Source organism: Scyliorhinus torazame, chromosome 10 (assembly GCF_047496885.1).
Source record: "Scyliorhinus torazame isolate Kashiwa2021f chromosome 10, sScyTor2.1, whole genome shotgun sequence".
Taxonomy (NCBI): Eukaryota; Metazoa; Chordata; class Chondrichthyes; order Carcharhiniformes; family Scyliorhinidae; genus Scyliorhinus; species Scyliorhinus torazame.
The window spans coordinates 61,761,691-61,784,016 of NC_092716.1; the positions used below are offsets into that span (position 1 = coordinate 61,761,691).

Consider the following 22,326-nt stretch of genomic DNA (forward strand, 5'->3'; position numbering starts at 1 on the left):
CCACCCTCACTGACCCGAAAGAGAATATCACAGAGAAAAAGAAACCCGGAGCAATACAAAGGCCCTACCCCTCGAAACAAAAATAAACATAACATATCTACCGCAGTCCCCAATCGCCCATCCCGGCCCTCAATCTGTGTCCATCTTCTCGGCCTGAACAAAGGCCCACGCCGCCTCCGGAGACTCAAAATAATGGTGCCGGTCCTTGTAGGTAACCCACAGTAGCGCCGGCTGCAACATGCCAAACTTCACCCCCTTCCTGTGCAGCACCGCCTTCGCTCGATTGTACCCGGCCCTCCTCTTCGCCACCTCCGCACTCCAGCCCTGGTATATCCAAACCTCCGTGTTCTCCCACCTGCTGCTCCTCTCCTTCTTGGCCCACCTGAGCACACACTCCCGATCGACGAACCGATGGAACCTCACCAGCACCGCCCGGGGAGGCTCGTTAGCCTTGGGCCTCCTCACCAGCACTCTATGGGCCCCTTCCAGCTCCAGGGGCCCCTGGAAGGACCCCGCTCCCATCAGCGAGTTCAACATGGTGACCACATAGGCCCCCACGTCCGGCCCCTCCAGCCCCTCCGGGAGGCGCAGAATCCGCAGATTCTTCCGCCTCAACGATTCTCCATCTCCTCGAACCGCTCCTGTCATTTCTTGTGGAGCGCCTCGTGCGCCTCCACCTTTACCGCCAGGCCTAAGATCTCGTCCTCATTGTCAATGATCTTTTGTCGAGCCTCGCGGATCGCCACCCCCTGGGTGTCTCCAGCAGCTTATCAATAGAAGCCTTCATCGGCTGTAGCAGGTCCGTTTTAATCTCTCTGAAGCAGCACTGGATACCCTCCTGCTGCTCCTCCACCCACTGCATCCACGCTGCCTGGTCTCCGCCCGCCGCCATTTTATCCTTTTGCCCTCGCACCTTTTTCGGATCCACCACCACCTTTTTTGTCACCCCGCTCCTAGTTGAAGCCATATACTGACGGGGAGCTGTTATAAACTCCTTCCCACACCGGGAAACGTCAAAAAAGTGTTGCTGGGGGCCCTGAAAAGAGCCCAAAAGTCCGTTTTTGCGGGAGCCGCCGAATGTGTGACTTAGCTCCGCATAGCCGCAACCGGAAATCCGGGCTTTCTCATTCTTGATGTTACTTTGATTTTGCATTAGCTCAAAGGAATCTGCAGCATCCAGCAATAATTATGTCATCAAGCAGATTAAGCAGCCAATTACATTGACGAATTTTCACAGACAGTAAATCAGAAAGTAAAAGCCACCAATAATCCTGCACTTTTTAATCATTTTACAGACAACAAAACAATGATGGGGACATACATGTAGGTTTAAGGTGAAAGCTAATATATCAGAAATAAACAAAAAAAAATTAAAAATCTGCGGAGATTTTAATACAATGGAGAAATGAGACATTCCACCAGTATAAATTAGTTTTTTCAGCAGTTCTCAAATAATCTTGGCAAATAGTAGAGTAATGGTGTAACAACAGGTATCTGTTATCTCCACTTTCATAACAATCCTGAAAGTTCATTCTCAAACAAAAACAGACTGACAATACTTGTAAAAGGTTAATCTGGAACATTATCTGCATTTTATTATGGTAGATTCTGGACTGTAAATTTTGATGGTTGCATTTTTCTCAGTTAACTTGTTCAACTGAAGTGTCCTGGCTACAGTAATGTGCTTAATATAATTTACTATTTATAAACACTTCTGCAACATTCCGGTTGCATGAGGTTATTCAGCTGTAAAAAATTTGTTTACAGTTTTGTTTTATCTCTAGACAGTTTTCAGTATATTCTGTAAGCCTACAGGGCATATGGCTTTGCTATATTCAAAATAATTTATTTATTATCATAATGAATATCTGATACGAACATCCTCTTGCTTCAGAAACCACAAAATTATTATTAAAAGCCGAAATATGTTGCAGAAGCTTTTCGTCTTGCACTCATCAGGGCAAAAGCACGAATGATAAATTTCAAACAATCACAATTGATACTGCAGCATGCACCTTGGTTGGTTGTCAGCTTTGATTGCCCAAGATGTTGCCATGGAGAAACCGAAGGAGAACCATCTGCTCTCCAGACTCTGGAATAATTCAATAAAGACATGAGGCTTGAATATATTCCTTTTTGTTTGAAGAGAATGGGTCCCTGCGTGTGAATGTACGTTACTTCCAACAGCTTAAATGAGCCACATTAAGAGTTCAACTGATTATTTTAAATTGGCTGTTAATGAGCAACTGCTGAAAAGTGAAAATGAAAATCGCTTATTGACACAAGTAGGCTTCAAATGAAGTTACTGTGAAAAGTCCCTAGTCGCCACATTCCGGCGCCTATTCGGGGAGGCTGTTGCGGGAATCGAACCGTGCTGCTGGCCTGCCTTGGTCTGCTTTCAAAGCCAGCGATTTAGCCCTGTGCTAAACAGCCCCATATGCTGCCCAATTGTTCTACACTAACAACTAGGAATCAGTAAAAAGCATCGAGATTGGAGGGAGACAGGGATGGGGAGGTTGGAGGCTGTGTCGTTTATCCAGGTCTCCACACCCGGGGGTTTGGCTTCCTTCCACATTAACAATATCCTGCGCCAGGCTACTAGGGACGCAAAGGCTAACACGTCAGCCTCTCTCGCCTCCTGCACTCCCGGCTCTTCTGCAACCCTGTCCACATATTTTGGGTGTGTCCAAGATTGAGGGGGTTCCAGCAGGGATTCTCAGATGTTATGCCCAAGGTTCTGGGGGTGGAGGTGGCCCCGAGTTCGAAGGTGGCGATATTTGGTGTGCCAGAAGACTCGGGAATGCAGCGAGCGGAGATAAGCCGATGTATTGGCCTTTGCCTCCCTTTTAGCCCGGAGATGGATTTTGTTATGTTGGAGGACCGAAGGCAGGGGTGTGGATGGACGACCTGGCAGAATTCCTGCGTTTTGAGAAGCTCAAGTTCGCAATGCGGGGATTGGTAAATGGTTTCACCGATTTCTTCAAGGAGGTGCGGGCCTTTGGGGGGCTGGGTAAGGGGGTTGAAATGGTGAAGGCAGAACGTGGTTAGGAGTCTATGTCAGGGGGGCTGGAGGGCTGTGGTTGTTTATGGGGTTGATATGTTCTTCTGATCTTTGTTTTTTTCCGACATTTTGTATTTTTATATTTTGTTGAAAAGCATTGAATAAAAATATTTTTTTAAAAGTCAAAAACAAGTAGAATGCTGCTAAGAACATATTGGCCCAGATCCTGCAATCCCAAAATTGGACACAACAGAACCGTAACTTCTGGGAAATCCTAATGCTCGAATCTGGAAGTTGTGGTTTGTCTGAAATGGTCCCACTGAAAACTTAGTCTGATTGCCTGGTACTTACCTCAGAATTTACCCTGATTTATTGAGGCCATTCATTCCCCACCTCCAAGCAGGACCCCGACTCTATTCACTGCAGCCTCCTCACCACTACCACCCCGCCGGGAGGATTGGGGTTGTGAGCAGCACTTAAGGCGGATTGCAAACAAAGGCATGGAGTGGTGGGAGTGTCAGGATTTGGGGGTGATTGGAGCCATGGTGGGCGATGGGAAGGGTGGTGTTAGAATTAAAAGTTAAATGAAGGAAACCTTTAATGCACTTAAAATCACTTGCCTGTTCAATGTGTAGGCAGACCTCCGTGGTATGTCACAGCTTGTGACAAAGTGGGTGTGGCTTCACTGAAATTGCACCTTGCCACCAGGCCTTCCTAGTAACCTCACTGATGGAACCACACTGCAGATGGGAGAGCAGGTTCCCACTGCAGTACACGAGAAAGAGATTTAATTTCAAATGCTGGTAGTGATGGATTCCTCCACTTCACCACTGACTACAAAATCTGGGCCAATGAGACTTGCTTGTACTCTTCATCTGCAACTATTTAAACACTATTCGTGAAGTATGTTGTCACTTATTTTCCTTCCTATTTGCAAAGCATTACACGTAGTCTGCATTAAACTTCACTTGGTATTGTTCTGTCCACATACATATTTTTTCCAATTTACTCTACATTTCTTTGCTGCCTCAGTGAGATATGTGGTGATCTTTTGAGAATCATAAAATTGTTCCTGAAACCATTTCTGATTAGTTTTTAAATTAATTTGGTCTGCTGCTTTCATTTCAGGGACTAAGCACTATATCTGCTTTTATGTTGCTTTCATTTCATGGATTAACCTAATTATGATTGCTGCTTCAGTTTAATCTTTTATTTTCTTCCCGCTTTTTGGGGATTTTGAATTTATGTTTAACAGTCATGACCCAACTCCTGACAAGACTTTGGACTTTCATTTGGTTTAGTAAAAGTCTGTGACAAATTATCATAAATACATTTTTTTAAGTTAGGTTTATTGAGATTTTACATTTTAACATCCAACAAAACCACAAGAATGGTACAGCACCGCAAGAAAAAAATAAAGGTTGAACATACATGTATATAGAGGGGAGCGGGAGAACAGCAATACAACTAGGTCAAAACAATCATGAAATACAACTCAATACCTCACAATAAGGGAGAAATGATGCACACCTTCGCACCTGGCAAATGCCCGTAATTACCATGAAGGTTCAGGGTACATTTTTGCGCTATGTTCAGACGCGCACCAATATATAATCCCCCTCAACTCCAGCAGCGCCTGAGACATCAATGACACACCGCCACCTCCTTTCCTCGCATACCAGACCCGTCTGAACCCCTGCAGATTCCAATCACGGACTCATTATCCCCACCCATAAAACACTTTTTTTTTTTTTTTGCTTCCAACCCCTCGCAATGAGCATTGAGGATAGGATATTCTGAGATCCATCAAACCTGATGCACCCTACCTCCAAATCAAGATTACTAAAGCATGGCAGCCAATCTTCAAATTCAATTGGGAAGATGCCTCCCACTTCTTGTCAGGGACCGGGCTCATGAACACACCTTGCCTGATTCCTGCCTCCCAAACCCATCCAGATAAATGACATGCCATGCAGCAGGGTCTCAAGGGTGGGTTCTTACCAGGGAAACGCAAGAACTCTCTCATGCGCCTCCACCATTCTCCCAAAGATACCTCGCAAAACCTCAAAGTGAGCTCTAATGACCTGCACCATGGAGCCACGGTCTTCATCCAGAACAACATTCTCAATGACTGCCATCATCCGGATGCGCACAGCATTGTCAAGGCAAATGCACATTTATCAGTAACAATGCCGCTGCAAGCTGGGCCCCACCCCAGCCAAAGACTGCCATGGGCAAACAAAGAATTTCTGCAATTTATCTTGGCTCTCCTTCGCAAAACACAAATCGGGATCCTCCAGGGACGTAGCGCAAGATACATATCCCAAGAAAAGACAAGATCAAATGTGCAACAGGATAGAATAAAGGATTACAAGCAGAATCTGTGTGACTGGAAGGATACCTACAGTTAATATACCACATACTTGTGCTTCTGTGCTTTTTTACTTTCTTCTATATTGAGCTTTAGTGGCCGAAAGGAAGTTAATCACAGCTGAAGATCAAAGAAAGATTACAGACACACCTAACAAAAGCTGAGGAAATGTGCAAAATATGAAACTGAGATTAGATTGTGAAAAAGATGGATGAAGTTAAGCACTCATTGCAGGCCATCCCTATACTTGATTGCATGATAGCTTTTGAAGCAGTTGATCAACACTGTTGAAACCTTTTGAGCAAGTGAATTAACCTTTTTTCTAGTGTGACATGATCATATAACCCAGGATGGTTAATTTCTAGCAGCTGGAACAATATGATCTCTAATTAATCAGCAGATTTCTGTGGCCATGAGCCAATTAGTGTGGGACAGCTGGCTTGTAATGCAGAACAAGGCCAGCAGCGCGGGTTCAATTCCCGTACCGGCCTCCCCGAACAGGTGCCGGAATGTGGCGACTGGGGTCTTTTCACAGTAACTTCATTGAAGCCTACTTGTGACAATAAGCGATTATTAATTCATATCTTTTTGTTTATTTGCAGTAAAATCAACTGTACTAAACTACCAGAGTCCTGCGACAGGTCTTTTCCCCAGCAAAACAATTGGTAATAGTAATAATGCCAAAGTTCGAGATTGCCTTTATTGTGCTGCCAGTGCATGGGCTGTAGCACTCGCTTATAGGTGAGTGCAATCCTTGTGGTGTCTGGATTTTACTACCAAGACATTTTATGTATTTAATATGCTGTTCGGAATTTTATGTCTGGGCCGAGCTTGGTTGTCCATAAATTGCAAATTGAAGTGAATAGGTTGTGCGTTTCTCTAAATTGATGTGACAATTCAGTTAAAATGCTGTAAATTTTAGAAGGATCTGTGTTTAGAATACATGCCATTTCTTCTATATTGGATATATATTGTTTTGGATAGAATCCTTTACTAGCAGCACAACATTGGTGTGAACTCTGCACTGATAAATTGTGTATTTCTCATGTGATGGTGTTAATGGAAACATGTTTGCAGCACAGAAGAAGCCTATTTGACCTATTGTATGTGTGCTTTCTCATTCCAAATCTAATTTGTCTTCCTGTATGGACAAGGAGTGCAATATTAACATGCTGGTACAGTAAGCAATTAGGAAGTTGGTCTTTATTGCAAAGCGATTGGCGTACAAGAATAAGGTAATCTTGTTATAACTGTACAGGACATTGGAGAGATCACGCATGGCGTATGTGCATAGTTATGGCTCCATATTTAAGGAAGGATACACTAATATTGGGGGTGGTACAACAAAGGTTCACTAGATTAGTTTCTGGGATGAGAGACTGATCCTACACTCTGGAATTTTGAAAAATGATAGTTGGTTTCATTGAAACATAGAAGATTCTGAAGGGACTTTACAGGGGAGACATTGAGTTTGTTTCCCCTGTTTGGGAATCTAGAACACAAGGGATAAGAAGCTGATCACTCAGGATTGAAATGAGGAGAAATTACTTCACTCAAAGGTTTGTGGATTTTTGAAATTCTTTACCCCAGAGAGCCGTGGATTTTCCATCTTTAAATATATTGAAGACTGCGACATACAAAGTTTTGGTCTCTCGTGGAATGGAGGAATATGGCTAGCAGGTGGAAAAGTGGAGTTGAGGTCAAAGATGATCGTATTGAATGGCAGAGTAGGCTCAAGGGATCGTTTGCTCTTTTCTTTATCCTAGTTTTAATGTTCTTGTACTCATTCCCTATAGCTCTATATATTGTGCTATGTGTCCCATTTTGCAGATAGAATGCAACACTCTGTGCTTTAAGGGCACCTTATGTCCAGTTATACCATGCTCCAGCAAAACAAATTTCTTGATATCTCCTTATAACTATTCTCCCATCACTGGCATTATCCTGGTGAATCCGTGCTGTATGGTTTCAATAGCTTTTAAAATACTTCTAAAAATGGAGCTCTGAAAATTGCACACAGTCCTTGAACTGCAGCCTGGCCAATATTTTAGTACGAATTCATCATTATTTCAATCTTGTTGTCGTCTCTCCTTCTGTTTAGAACCATGGAAAAGTTACGGTGCAGCATGAGGCCATTCAATTCACCATATCCGTGCCAGCCACAAAAAAATTTGAAAATGTTTTTATTAAATTTTCAACATTTTGTACAAAGTTACCAAACATACAAACAAATACCTTTCATAAAACACCAACCCCATACAAACCGCCCCCCCACACCCTACCAAAGAAAAGTAAAACAGAAAATGGCCAAAGAAACCCAGCTACCCCCCCCCCCCGCCCACAAACCTCTGACAGTGGCCAATTCTCCGCCATAATGGCGGCCATAAATGGCCACCATCTCCGATAGACCCTTACAATCGACAACCTCACGGTGTATTTGATCATCTCGAGGTGCAAAAACATATCAAATCCCCTCGTGAAGCCAAAGCACTAGATGCTGCCAGCCTCCAGTGCAACAGAATCTGCCTCCGCACTACCAACGAGGGGAAGGTCAAGACATCCGCCTCCGCAGCTTCAGCACATCCGAAACCCCATAAATAGTCGCGAGGAGGCAGGGTTCTAGCTCCGCATTTCGGATCGCCGACATGGTAGCAAAAAAGGACTTCCAGAAACCCACCAGCTTAGAACAGGACCAGAAGTGTGGTGTGCGCGGCCCCTTGGACCATGCTCGCACACATCCTCCACCACCTTGAAAAAAAAAAGGCTTCTCGCCTTAAGTGAGGTGCGCACAAAACACTACCTTTAACTGCATAAGGCTGTCTCGCTCACGGCGACTTAACATTCACCCTCCGCAGCGCTTCACTCCACACTTCCTCCTCCAGCATTGGCCCCAGTTCCTCCACCCGTTTCACTTTCACCCCTCCCGCCAAACTCAACTCTTCACCCGCTATCCGCACATACATGCTGGATGAATGTGCGGATGTATTTATGTATTTTCTTTTCTTTTATTCCCTTTTCTTCTCATGTACTTAATGATCTGTTGAGCTGCTCGCAGAAAACTACTTTTCACTGTACTTCGATACACGTGACAATAAACAAATCCAATCCAATGTACTGCCCTTCTCTGATCCCGAACAGGCGAGAATCCGATCCCAATAAGAAAGATGGCTGCAACACCGGAAAAGCCCCCAAAACTCTTGACAAAACTCCGCACCTGAAGGTACCTAAACATGTCTGAGTCTACCAGCCCAAACTTCTCCCCCAGCTCCTCCAAGCTGACAAACCGCCCCTCCAAAAATCAATCCCACCCCTCTCTTCCCCCACACACAAAATGTGGCATCCAGCCTTGTCTGCTCAAATAGGTGATTAGCACAAATTGGAGCCAGCCTTGAAACTGCGCCCAACTTAAATTACTGGCAGAGTTGTCGCCATGTTTTTAGCGTCACCATCACCACTGGATTCGTTGACTGTTTTGCCGGCACCACTAGAGGTGGTGCTGTTACCAGTGCCCCAAACACCTGGTCAAACACCTTCTCTGCGTCTATTGATACAATGATTTCCTGAACTGGCGCGGCTGCAGGAGTAAGCATCACTTTCAGGAACCGACACACATTTCGACATCTGCTTCAAGGCTACCTGAATCTCCCAGGGACAAGGGCACCACCAGGACCTCCCCCACCTTCGGAAACTCCAGAGCCTCCAGAAACTCTGCCATCCCTCATTCGTCCTCAGTGGCTCCAACCTACACAACCGCTCAAAGAAGGCCCGAAACACCCCCGTTCACCTTCTCCGAGCTGAGACCATCCTACCCTCCAAATGCCGAACAATCTCCCTGCCTGCTCCTGCCACCTCGATTCTTGCGGCCAGAGTCGATTGGCCTTCTCCCCGTACTCATACACTGCCCCTTTTTCCCGTCTCAATTGGCACTCCACCCTGTCCATGGACAGCAAGTCAAACTGCATTTGCAGTTCTTTCCTGCCGGAGTCATAGATCGTAGAATCATAGAATGTACATTGCAGAGGGAGGCTGTTCGGCCCATCGAGTCTGCACCGACCCTCTGAAAGAGCACCCGACCTAAGCCCATGCTTCCACCCCATTCCCGCAACCCCACCCAACCCCCTGGACGCCAAGGGGCAATTTGGCATGGCCAATTCACCTATCCGGCACATCTTTGGACTATATTGCCTACCTACAAACCGCCTTTAGAATCTCATCCACCAATTTCTGTCGCTCCTCCCTCGCCTCCGCATCCACGCAAGCCTTAAATGCAATAATCTCTCCCCTCATCATCACCTTCAACGCCTCCCACAAAATCAAGGGTGAAACGTCCCCTTTATTATTATCTCACATATTCCCGTATGACCCTCTAAACTCTTACACAAAATTTCAGGTCCGATAGCAACCCAATGTGTAACCGCCATCCGCTTCAGCTCTCCTGAGCAACCTCCAACACCATGTCCCCCCAATGTGGGACATGGTGAAAAATAACCACTGCTGAGCACTCCGCCATCCTCGAGAAGAGTCCGACTCATAATAAAAGAATCAATCCTCGAATGCACCTTGTGTACTGAAGAGAAAAATAAGAACTCCTCCCCACAGGATGCATAAACCACTACGTATATACCCCTCCCGTCTCCTCCATCAATGGCGACAGTATCTTGCCCATCCGGGACCAACCATTTCGGCCGAGAGTGATCCACCTTCAGATCCAACACACTGTTCCTCTCATTCCCTAAAATCATTCGGTTGGTGTCCAAGACCGGCACCGTAGTCAACAAGTCTTTCTTAAACGTTACGTCATCCTAATTCGGGCATACACATTTACTAGAACCACCTTCTTCACCTCTAATGTCCCTACTACCATTACGTATTGTCCACCTGGATCAGCTGTAACACCTCTCTACCCGGAATCAAACCCTTTTATTAATTAGAATCACCATCCCCCCCGGGCCCTACTATCAAAGCTGGAGTAAATACCTGGCTCACCCAGGCTTTCCGGAGCCTAGTCTGATCCCATTCCTGCATATGTGTATCTTGTAAAAACAGCTCCCAGGGTCTTTAAATGAGCAAATCCCCTCGCCCTCTTTACCAGTCCCCCCCCAGGCTGTGCACGTTCCGTATGACTAACCTTGCTGAGGGACTCTCAACACCTCTGCCCCCCCCCTCCCTCCCCCGCAATACCTTCGAGTCAGCCATTACCACTGTGATGCGTCATACCCTCAACACCAATTTCTAGGACCCAGGTCCGCCGAGGGCCGCTGCCTGCCCCATCCAACAGGTGAGACAAAGGAAAACCCTTGGCCACTGCTAGCTCCCCACCCCCACCCGCTTATTTTAATTCCAACCCCACACCTGGTCCATAGCCTTGTAGGTTACAGCACTTCCGATGCAGATCTAGGTACCTTTCAGATAAGTTGAGCATTTCAACATCGACCACCGACTTAAGCAGTGAATTCCAGATGCCCACCACCCACTGGCTGAAAAAGGTTTTCCTTTAATCCTTCTACCAATCATCTTAAATCTATGCACCCTGGCAATTGACCCCTCAGCTAGGGGAAACAAGTATTTCCTGTCTCGGTCCCTCAATTTTGTACACCTCAATTAGGTCACCCCTTAGCCTCTTGTGTTCGAGGGAAAACAACCCTTGGGCATCCAATCTTTCCTCATAGCTGCAATTTTCAAGCAATGGCAACAACATTGTAGTAAATCTTCTCTACACTCTCTTCGGAGAGCAATTATGTCCTTCCCGTAATGATCTGAGCTGCAGACAAAATTCTAGCTGTGGCCGAACCAACTTTTTATACAGTGCCATCATTACATCGCTGCCTTTCTATTCAATATCTCGCCCAATAAAGGAAAGCATATCATATGCTTTCTTGACTACCTTGTCCTCCTGCCACCTTCAAGGACTTGTGGACATGTGCTCCATAGTGTCTTACTCCCTCAACCCCTCTAGATATCTTCCTGTTTATTGAATATTCCCTTGCTCTGTTTATCCTCCCCAAATGCATTACCTCACACATTTCCCTATCAAGTTCTGGTTGGCACTTCTTCGCCCACTCAACCAAACCCTTGATATCAGCCTGGAGCCGACAGCTATCCTCTTCACTATCTACTACATGGCCATTTGTTGTGTCATCTGCAAATTTCCCAATCATGCTGCATTCACGAAGTCTAATATATACAGCAAACAGGAACATCACTGAAAACTGTCCATTTTCAAAAACATCCATCGGCCATTTCCTCTTGTTTCCTGTCACTGAGTGAGTTTTGGATCCAACCTGCCAACTTCCCCCGTATCCCAGCAGACTTGACTTTCCTAGCCAGTCTTTTTTTATTCATTCATGAAATTGGCACTTCGCTAGTTGGGCCAGTACTTATTGCCCATCCCTGAGGGCATTTAAGAGTCAGCTACATTGCTGTGGACCTGGAGTTGCATATAGGCCAGATCAGGTAAGGATGACAGATTTTGTTCACTAAAGGACATTTGTGAACCAGATGCGTTTTTATGACAATCGATAATGGTTTCATGGTCATCATTAGACTTTCAATTCCAGATTTTTATTGAATTCAAATTACACCATCTGTAATGATGCCAGATGAATCATGATCTCATTGGGACAGGCTTGAGGGGCTGAATGGCCTACACCTGTTCCTATGAATTTGAATCCAGGTCCCCAGATCATTATTCTGGGTCTCTGAATTACTCGTCCAGCGATAATACCACAACACCACCACCTTCTTCCCATGTGGGACCTTGTGAAATGCCTTACTGAAATACATGAATACAGCATCCACTGCACGACTCTCATCAGTCCTCCGTGTTACTTCTTCAAATAGTCCATTAAGTAAGTAAGACACGATTTTTCCCTAACAAAACCATGCTGACTATCTCTGATCAATCTGTCTAGTTTATCCTGTTTCTCATTTCCAATTTCTCATTTCCAATAATTTGCCCACCACTGAAGTTTATAATTTTCTGGCCTATCTCTTGCCCCCTTTTTAAATAATGGTACAACTTCCGCAGACCTCAAAAGATTGAAAGCATGAACCCCAGATCTCTCTGTTCATTAATAAGTGTCTTTTTATTATTAACCCCCTTGTCCTGGTAACCAGAATTACTGCTCACCTATTACATTGAACAGAAGATTGCAGGAAAGCAGTCAGCATAGTTTACTACAAGCAAACTGCATGAATGAACTCTGGAGAAACATCCCTCCCAACAACGACCAACTGCCACCTCCATCTCTCCCACCGCACTGAACATAAATTGACATTCCCTCTTCCACCACCACTTATCCGAGATTGTAGTTAGTCACAAGTAACCCAGCCTTCCCAATTCCTCAGCAGTTCAAATGAGTCGTAAATATTTTGTATTGCACCTTCCAACCCCTTTACTGAGCAGTAGTAACAGCACTGTACCTACACCACAGGGACCACAGCGGTTCCAGAAGGTAGCTCATCACCACCCCCTCAAGGGAAACTAGAGATGGGCAATAAATGTCGGCCGACCGAGCGACACGCTCATCCCATAAATTAAAGAAAAATCATCATAAATTCACGAACCCTAATCTGGAAAAGAACAGACCGAATCATTGCAACTGACACACATTTTCTGTATCTCACCATTTTCAGTGAGCTGCAAATAGGACATCTAAGCCCCAAAATTGATTAGGAACCCTCCACCATCCCTGGCACAATTACTCCTTCAGTAATTACACTCCACCGAATAGATATATAGCCATCAACCTCCATTCATCAAACTGAAACAAGTAGAAATGCAGCAGACTAAAAATACTGTGGAGAAACAAAACCATGCAAAGAAATTTTGTAAGAGTTGCAAAAGGGTAAGGTGGAAAAAAAATGAATGGACACAATCAGTTTTGATATCTGATGTGAGGAAATGTGAGTTAATTCACCTTGTTTTCCTAATGGTGAGAAACTACAAACAGTGGAGGAGAAAAGAGATTTGAGTACTTGTCTATACAGATCACTAAATAAGTGTATTAGTTCTTACAAATACAGAAGGTTCTCCAAGTAGGCTGATGGAACAAAGAACAATACAGCACAGGAACAGGCCCTTCGGCCCTCCAAGCCTGTACTGGTCATGATAGCACCCTTGGCCAAAACCCTAAAGAACAAAGAATACCGCGCAGGAACAGGCCCTTCAGCCCTGTTGAGCTTAATCTCAAAGACTTTGAAATATAAACACATGGAATTGGCTTTGGATGAGCACAACATCTATAGAAATATTTAGTTGGTTTAAGAAAATATGCACTGCAGATTCACCAAAGTGTTACCAGAGTTTATCGAAAGACTCAAAAATATGAGCTCTTCCCTCTGGCCCAGTCATGAAACCACATGTTGAACTTCCTAATCTTCCTTTCCAGAGTCTGTACAGCATGTGACACAGTAAGCAACCCAGTAAATATCACCCTTAAGACCTTGGCCCAAACCTTCCGGTCCCTGGATTGTCAGAGATGGGATATACGTTGAAAAATGAATGATGGGACAGTGGAAGTCCTGACCTTAGACATAGTGGAAATTGCCTGGGCAGATTCGCTGTTGTCCAAGATGCTCCGTGAATATCTGTGACTGTAGCTCAGTGTGGAGACTTTTCCCAGATGTGTAGGACTTAAATGCATACTTACCCTGGGGAATGTTGGACAGTTTAATGCCTGGCTTAACAGCTGCGTAAATTTACCAAGCATCATGGCTAATTCCCCAAGTCACTTCCTCCACCTACCTGACTATCTCCCCGACCACCTAATCCAATGAAGCTACGTCCCACCGCCCAATATCCTCGGCCAGACCAACACCTCATCTCTGCCTGACTACTTCCCAACCAGACATGACAACAGTTCCCCGAACCATCCCGTCCACCTCGCCATCTCGGCTATCCTATCATCTCCATCTCCCCGAACAGGTGCCGGAATGTGGCGACTAGGGGCTTTTCACAGTAACTACATTGAAGCCTACTTGTGACAATAAGCAATTTTCATTTCACTCCATTTCATTTTCATCATGTTCTTTCTTTTCCCTGACTTTCATATGGTTGCAGGACTTCTGGAGATGCTGCCTGAACGGTTTTAGAAAAAATAAATAAATTAGAATAAACTCCCACAGGCCACCCAGCATTAAACTAGGCACTGGATTTGGTTATTGCAAAGGCATTCACTGCCCAGTCAATCTTCCTCACGAGCATCTGAGGACAGGCTTGGTTGTACGTTATATTGTGTCTTTTTTAAAATAAATTTAGATTACCCAATTATTTTTTCCAATTAAGGGGCAATTTAGCTTTGCCAATCCACCTATCCTGCACATCTTTTGGGTTGTGGGGGCGAAACCCACGCAAACACGGGGAGAATGTGCAAACTCCACACGGACAGTGACCCAGGGCCGGGATTCAAACCCGGGTCCTCAGTGCCATAGGCAACAATGCTGACCACTGTGCCACCGTGCTGCCCTATATTGTGTCTTTAACGTAATAAAACATCCCAAGGTGCTTCACAGGAGCATTGTAAAACAAAGTATGACACCAAACCATAGATGATATTTGGTCGACGCTACCACCAAGAAAGCACAACAGCGCCTATACTTCCTCAGGAAACTAAGGAAATTCTGCATTCCACATTGACTCTTACCAACTTTTACAGATGCACCATAGAAAGCATCCTATCGGGCTGCATCACAGCCTGGTATGGCAACTGCTTGGCCCAGGACCGCAAGAAACTTCAGAGAGTCGTGAACCCCGCCCAGTCCATCACACAAACCTGCCTCCCATCCATTGACTCCATCTACACCTCCCGCTGCCTGGGGAAAGCGGGCAGCATAATCAAAGATCCCTCCCACCCAGCTTACTCGCTCTTCCAACTTCTTCCATCGGGCAGGAGATACAGAAGTCTGAGAACACGCACGAACAGGCTCAAACACAGCTTCGTCCCCACTGTCACCAGACTCCTAAATGACCCTCTTATGGACTGACCTCATTAACACTACACCCTGTATGCTTCATCCGATGCCAGTGCTTATGTAGTTACATTGTATATGTTGTGTTGCCCTATTATGTATTTTCTTTTATTCCCTTTTCTTCTCATGTACTTAATGATCTGTTGAGCTGCTCGCAGAAAAATATTTTTCACTGTACCTCGGTACACGTGACAATAAACAAATCCAATCCAATCCAATCCAATCTGCTGCTTTTGTTCTTCTAAATGATAGTGGTTCTGTGTTTGGAAGATGATGCCAAAGGAGCCTTAGTGAGTTCCTGTAGTGCATCTTTAGATGGTACACATGGCTGCCACTATTCATCGGTGGTGGTGGAGAGATTGAATGTTTGTGGAAGGAGTAGCAATCAAGCGGGCTGCTTTGTCCTGGATGATGTCAAGTTTCTTGAGTGTTTTTGGAGTTGCACTCTCAGGCAGGTGGAGAGTAGTCCATTACACTCCTGCCTTTTGCACTGACTTTTGCCTATTAGATAGTGGATAAGCTTTGGCAAGTCAGGAGGTGAGTTACTCACCACAGGATTCCTAGCCTTTGACCTGCTTTGGTAGCATATGGCTTGTCCAAGTCAGCTTCTGATCAATGGTGACCCCCAAGATGCTGATAGTGGGGAATTCAGCAATGGTAATGCCATTGAATGTCAAGGGGCGATCATTAGATCCTCTCTGATTAGAGATGGTCATTGCCTGACACTTGTATGGCGCAAATGTTATTTGCCACTTATTAGCCCAAAGCCTGGATATTGTCCAGGTCTTGCTGCATTTGGACATGGACTGCTTCAGTATCTGAGCATTCGTGAAGGGTGCAGAACATTGTGCAGTCATCCGCAAACATCCCCATTTCTAACCTTATGATGAAAGGAAGGTAATTGATGAAGCAGCTGAAGGTGGTTGGGGCCTAGAAAATACCCTGAGGTACTCCTGCAGTGATGTCCTTGAGCTGAGATGATTGACCTCCAATCACCACAACCATCTTCCTTTGTGCCAATCAGCAAAGAGTTTCCCCCCCTGATTCCCATTGACTCAAATTTTGTTGGGGCCCTTTGATGCTGTTCTCGGTCAAATACTGCCTTGAAGTTAAGAGCAGTCACTTCACATTGGGATATCAGCTCTTTAGTCCATGTTTGAACCAAGGCTGTAATAAGGTCAGGAGCTGAGTTACCCTGGCAGAACCCAAACTGAACGACTGTGAGTAGGTTATTGTTGAGTAAGTGTCACTTGATAGTGCTGTTAATGACCCATTCCATCACTTTACTGATGCTCAAGAGTAGACTCCCTTCTCTCTCCACAGATGATGCAAGACCTGCTGAGATTGTCCAGTATTTTTTGTTTTTGTTTCAGATTCTAGTATCTGCAGTAATTTGTTTTATCAAGAGTAGACTGATGGGGCAGTAATTGGCCAGTTTTGATTTCTCCTGTTTCTTGTGTACAGGACATACCTGGGCAATTTTCCACATTGTCGGGTAGATGCCAGCTTTGTAGCTATACTGGAACAGCTTGGATAGGGATGTGGCAAGTTCTAGAGCATAAGCCTTCAGTACTATTGTTCGAATATTGTCAGGGCCCATAGTCATTGCAGTATCCAGTGCCTTCAGCCATTTCTTGATATCACGTGGAGTGAATTGTATTGGCTGAAGACTGGCTTGTGTGATGCTGGCACCTCCGGAGGAGACCGAGATGGGTCATCCACTCAGCACTTCTGGCTGAAAATTGTTGTGAACGCTTCAGCCTTGTCTTTTGCACTGATGTGATGAGCTCCTCCATCATTGAAAATGGGTATATATGTGGAGCCTCCTCCTCCAGAATTCTCTAATTGTTCACCAGCATTCACTGAAGGATGTGGCAGGATTGCAGAGCTTAGATCTGATCCATTGGTTGTGGAATCCCTTAGCTCTGCCCATTACTTGCTCCTTATGCTATTTGGCAACCAAGTAGTCCTGTGTTGTAGCTTCACCAGATTGACACCTCGTTTTTCGGTATTCCTGATGTTGCTCATGGTATGCCCTCCTGAACTCCTTCATTGAACCCAGTGTTGATCCTCTGTCTTGGTGGTAATGGTAGAGTGGGAGATTTGCTGAGCCGTGAGGTTATAGATTGTGGTTGAATACACTTCTGCTGATAGCCCACAGTACCTCACGGATGCCCAGTTTTGAGTTGCTGGATCTGTTCGAAGTCTATCCCATTTAACACCATGGTAATGCCACACAACATGATGGAGGATATCCCCAATGTTAAGACGGGACTTTGTCACCACAAGGACTTTGTGGTGGTCACTCCTACTGAAACTGTCACCAAAAGATGCATCTGTAGCAAGCAGGTTGGTGAGAAGGAGTTCAAGTATGTTTTTCCCTCTTTCTGGTTCCCTCACTACTTGTTGCAGTCCTAGTCTAGCAGCTATGTCCTTTAGGACCCAGCCACCTCGGCCTGTAGTGGTACAATGAGCCACTCTTGATGGACATTGAAGGGCCCCACCCAGAGTGCATTCTGCACCCTTGCCATCCTCCGCACTTCCTCCAAGTGGTGTTCGACATGGAGGAGTACTGATTCATCAACTGAGGGGGAACAGTATGTAGTAATCAGCAGGAGATTTCCATGCCCATATTTGACCTGGTGCCATGAGACTTCATGTGGCCCACTGTTGATGTTGAGGACTCCCAGGACAACTCCCTCCCAACTGTATATCACTGTGTCACCGCCACCTCTCCTGGGTCTGTCCTGTTGGTGGGACAGGACTTAGCTAGTAATGGTGATGATAGTATCTGGGACGTTATGTGCAAGATATAATTTGCTGAATATGACTGTCAGGCTGTTACTTGCCTAATCGGTGAGATATCTCTCTCAATTTTGGCACAAGCCCCCAGATGTTATCAAGGCGGACTTTAGGGTGGCACATGGCACAATGGTTAGCACTGCAGCCTAATACGCTGAGGACCTGGGTTCGAATCCCGGCCCAGGGTCACTGTCCGTGTGGCGTTTGCACATTTTCCCCGTGTCTGCGTGGGTTTCACGCCCACAACCCAAAGATATGTAGGTTAGGTGGATTGGCCATGCTAAATTGCCCCTTAATTGGGAAAACAAAAAATTATTGGGTACACTAAATTTATGAAAAAAGGGAGGACCATGCAGGGTCGAAATATTGTTGTTTCCGCTACCTAGGTCGATGTGAGGTAATCCCTCCAGTTCCAATGCTGGGTGGTCTGTCTGGTTTGATGCAAGGTGGTCTGTCTGCTTTAGGTACTGTAACAGAAGACAAAATATGATTGGAGGGATTTAGGCGCTGTAGTGTGGCAACTAAGGGATTTCCACACCAACTTCACTGCAGTGTTAATGTAAGCCAACTTGTGACACTAATAAAGATTATTATTATTATTGAATATGGAGGTCTTGGAAGGATGCATACATGTTTTGCAGGCGATACCTGTAACGTCTTTGGAGTTGTTAGTTTGCAAGATGCATTGATTTGGCCATACTCTAAGAATCATACATATCAGCTAATGTCCCAGACTCCTCCATCACTCCTGTTGGGAAAACAAAGGCAGTTTTAAAGGATTTATATTTGTATTGGTAAACATTAGAAATAAGGTTAGTTCTCCTTGAAACATGAAAATCAAGTTACTGGATGTTGAATACTAAAACTTGGTCTGGGATTTATTGTTAAATGGTGGGAACTGAATCCTTTTATAAAAAAAAAAACGTCAGAGTGGTACTGGGGTACTGGACTGTGAGGTATATTGTACAAGTTTGAATCCAAAATGGTGTTGGAAATTGTTAATACTTTTCTAAAGATGGAAGATGTGACTACTTTGCAGAAAGTAACAAAGACTCAGTTAACTGAATTGGCAGATAAATTGGAATTAGAATTTCCTGCAGGGGTGAAGAAAGCTTAGATTATTGAAAGTATAGTGAAATGTTTAATATTGCAAGGGTTGCCTGATGTCTCCAAAAAATGAGGCAATTGAATTGGCTAAACTTTAGTTACAAATAGAAATGAAGCAATTTGAAATGCAGGGAAAAGAAAGCGATGGAGACAAAGAGAGAACTTTTCAAAGGAAATTGGAAATGGAGATGTTGGCAATGATGGAAAGGGAAAAGGAGAAAGCGAGAGAGGTTCAGCTTAAAATACTTCCAGTTAAAGCAGAGACACTAGAGCAGATTGTGGAAGAATGTAGTTCTAGACACAAACCTGGTGGGAAAATGTTTAAATTTATACAAACTTTCCATAATTTGAGGTAAAGTATGTGGAAGCATTCTTTATTTCTTTTGAAAAAGTAGCTGAGCAGATAAAATAGCCAAAAGAAATTTGGACATTACTTGTATAAAGTAGACTGGTAGGTAGAACTGGTGAAGTGAATGCAACTTTGTTGGAAGAGGTATCTGAAGATTATGATGTAGTAAAGAAAGTTATCCTTCATGCGTATGAGTTGGTCACTGAGGCATATAGGCAGAAATGTCAAATCACAAGGAAACAGCCTGAACAAATTTTTTATTGAATTTGAGAGGGTAAAGCAAAATCATTTTGACCGTTGGGTATGGGTGTTAAAGATAGAGAAAACATATGAAAGCCTCAGAGAAGTGATTCTTTGAGAATAATTTAAATATTCACTTCCTTTTGTTATTCAAATGCATATTGGGGAACAAGAGGTTAAAACTGCTGGACAAGCAACGGAGCTATCTGATGATTATGAACTGGTCCATAGAACCACACCTTCTTTCTGTCATCCTTTTAAACCAGAGAAGGGTAGAAGGTGGGAAGGAGAAGAGAAAACAAGTAGCCAACAAAAAGATGGAACAGCATGGTGGCGTAGTGGTTAGCCTTACTCACGACGCCAAGGTCCCAGGTTCGATCCCGGTTCTGGGTCACTGTGTGGAGTTTGCACATTCTCCCCGTGTTTGCGTGGGTTTCGCACCCACAACACACAGATGTGCAAGGTAGGTGATTTGGCCTTGTTAAATTGCCCCTTAATTGGAAAAAATGAATTGGTTACTCTAAATTTAAAAAAAAAAGATGGAACAGTTGGGAAAGGTCAGGGCAAAGGTCAAATCAAAAAGGAAATTGGAAGTGATATTTGGAGGCCGAAGTTTCTCCATTGTACAAAAAAAAGTAGGACATGTGTGTCCAGATTGTTAGAAATTAAATGGAAGTCCAGTTGCAGTAGTAGGAAAGGATGCATCTGAAAAGAAAATGGCTGTTAAATCTGTCACAATGGTACAGGTGAAACATGTTCTTACAGAATCATTGAGAAAGGGGCATATGTATCAAGATGGTTCAGAGAATTATTTGAGTACTGGTGAAGGAAGTCAGACTATTGGTAGTTCTGTTTCCAAGGGAAAAAAATTTAAATGTTGAGAGATACAGGAGCAGATAAATCATTCATTGTCACTAATGATACAATTTGTATTCCAGGAAATATTATGAAGGAAAAAGTATTAAACATGGATATTAATGGAAGGGATGAAACATTTTCTTTGTGTAAAGTTAATTTAAGAAGTAACTTTGTAAATGGAATTGTTACAGTGGGAATTATTCCTAATTTACTTATTGGCGAAATAGATTTCATCCAAGGTGAAGATTTGGGTTGAAATGCAGGGAATGACAGTAATGTGATGACACCATAGAGCAGCACAGTAGCACTGTGGTTAACACTGTTGCTTCACAGCACTAGGCTCCTCGGTTCGATTCCTGGTTTGGGTCACTGTCTGTGCGGAGTCTGCAAGTTCTCCCGTGTTTGCGTGCTCTGGTTTCCTCCCACAGTCCAAAGATGTGCAGGTTAGGTGGATTGGCCATTCTAAATTGCCCTTAATGTCCAAAATGGTTAGGTTGGGTTACTGGTTACGGGGATAGTATGGAGGTGTGGGCTTAAGTGGGGTGCTCTTTCCAAGGGCTGGTGCTGACCCGATGGGCCGAATGGCCCCCTTCTGCACTAAATTCTATGCAAACTGTATTGCAACAAGCAGTTGATCATGGTTATCTTAATGAACTTTTGAAAACCACTGGAGAAAAAAATGAGCAAGTTATTGCTGATAAGCAATTGAAACAAAATTGATTAACACAGAAAATCAACTTTCACGTATGAAAGAGGAGTATATAAATGAAAAAAGTGAACTGATGAGAACAATTGAGAGTCATTCAGAAAATGTAAAACACTTGACTGAGGACATGAACTGTCTAAAGAATAACTTGAAAAAGCAATTCAACAAAGGTTGATCTTCAGTTAAAACTTGGTGAACTACAATCATCAGAAGTATTTATGAATTATCATAGAAAGTGCCTTAACAAGAAACGTTGCTTCGGTTAAATCTGAATAATTGTTTGGATGCAAAATTAAAAAGCAAAACTAACAAACTGTTAGAACTTGGCCATGAAAAGAACAATGAGATATTTGAAGTTGATAGTAAAATGGAGGAAATGAAGAAGATGATGGCTGGAATCGAGTGTCGCAATTCGGAAGTTGTGAATAAAAACTCATTGTGGAATACGGATATAATGAGCAAAGAACTGATTTACCAAAGTCAGTAATGGACAATAAGGAAACAAATAAAGTACTTGAAAAATTGTAAATCCCGAATTATCAACCAGAAGTGCTAAAATTGCAAAGTGATCTTTCTGAGTTAATGACCAGAGACTCTGTGATTTTAAAATGCCTCGCTGATGCATAGTTTGAAGAAAGGCAAGTGAACAGTTTGCCAAAGACCATTCAAACGCTTGACACTGGACTGCGATATTTCAGAAATTGTGCAAAATAATTGAAACGTTGGAACGAACTATGAAACCTTGGAGAGAGGAAATGATTGACATGGCTCAAACAAATTGAAAAGAACTTGTGTGAAATGGGACTGGGAGAAACAACAAGAGTCCAAAAAGTTCAAAGAACAAAGCAAGAATACCAAACTATTTTGAGTGAGATAAGCATCTTAACAATATTTTTGAAACAGAAAATTTACCATATGTGAAG

The 22,326-nt window shown here is 43.9% G+C and overlaps 1 protein-coding gene across 3 annotated transcripts in view; it reads left to right on the plus strand.

Annotated features, from left to right (window-relative positions):
* phkb (phosphorylase kinase, beta) overlaps window positions 1-22,326 on the plus strand; it is a 447,849-nt gene that overhangs the window by 52,582 nt on the left and 372,941 nt on the right. For all 3 annotated transcript variants that reach the window (XM_072518193.1, XM_072518192.1, XM_072518194.1), the window contains one exon: window positions 5,975-6,113. In XM_072518193.1, coding sequence (XP_072374294.1) covers window positions 5,975-6,113 — 139 coding nt within the window. The remainder of the gene's footprint in view (window positions 1-5,974; window positions 6,114-22,326) is intronic.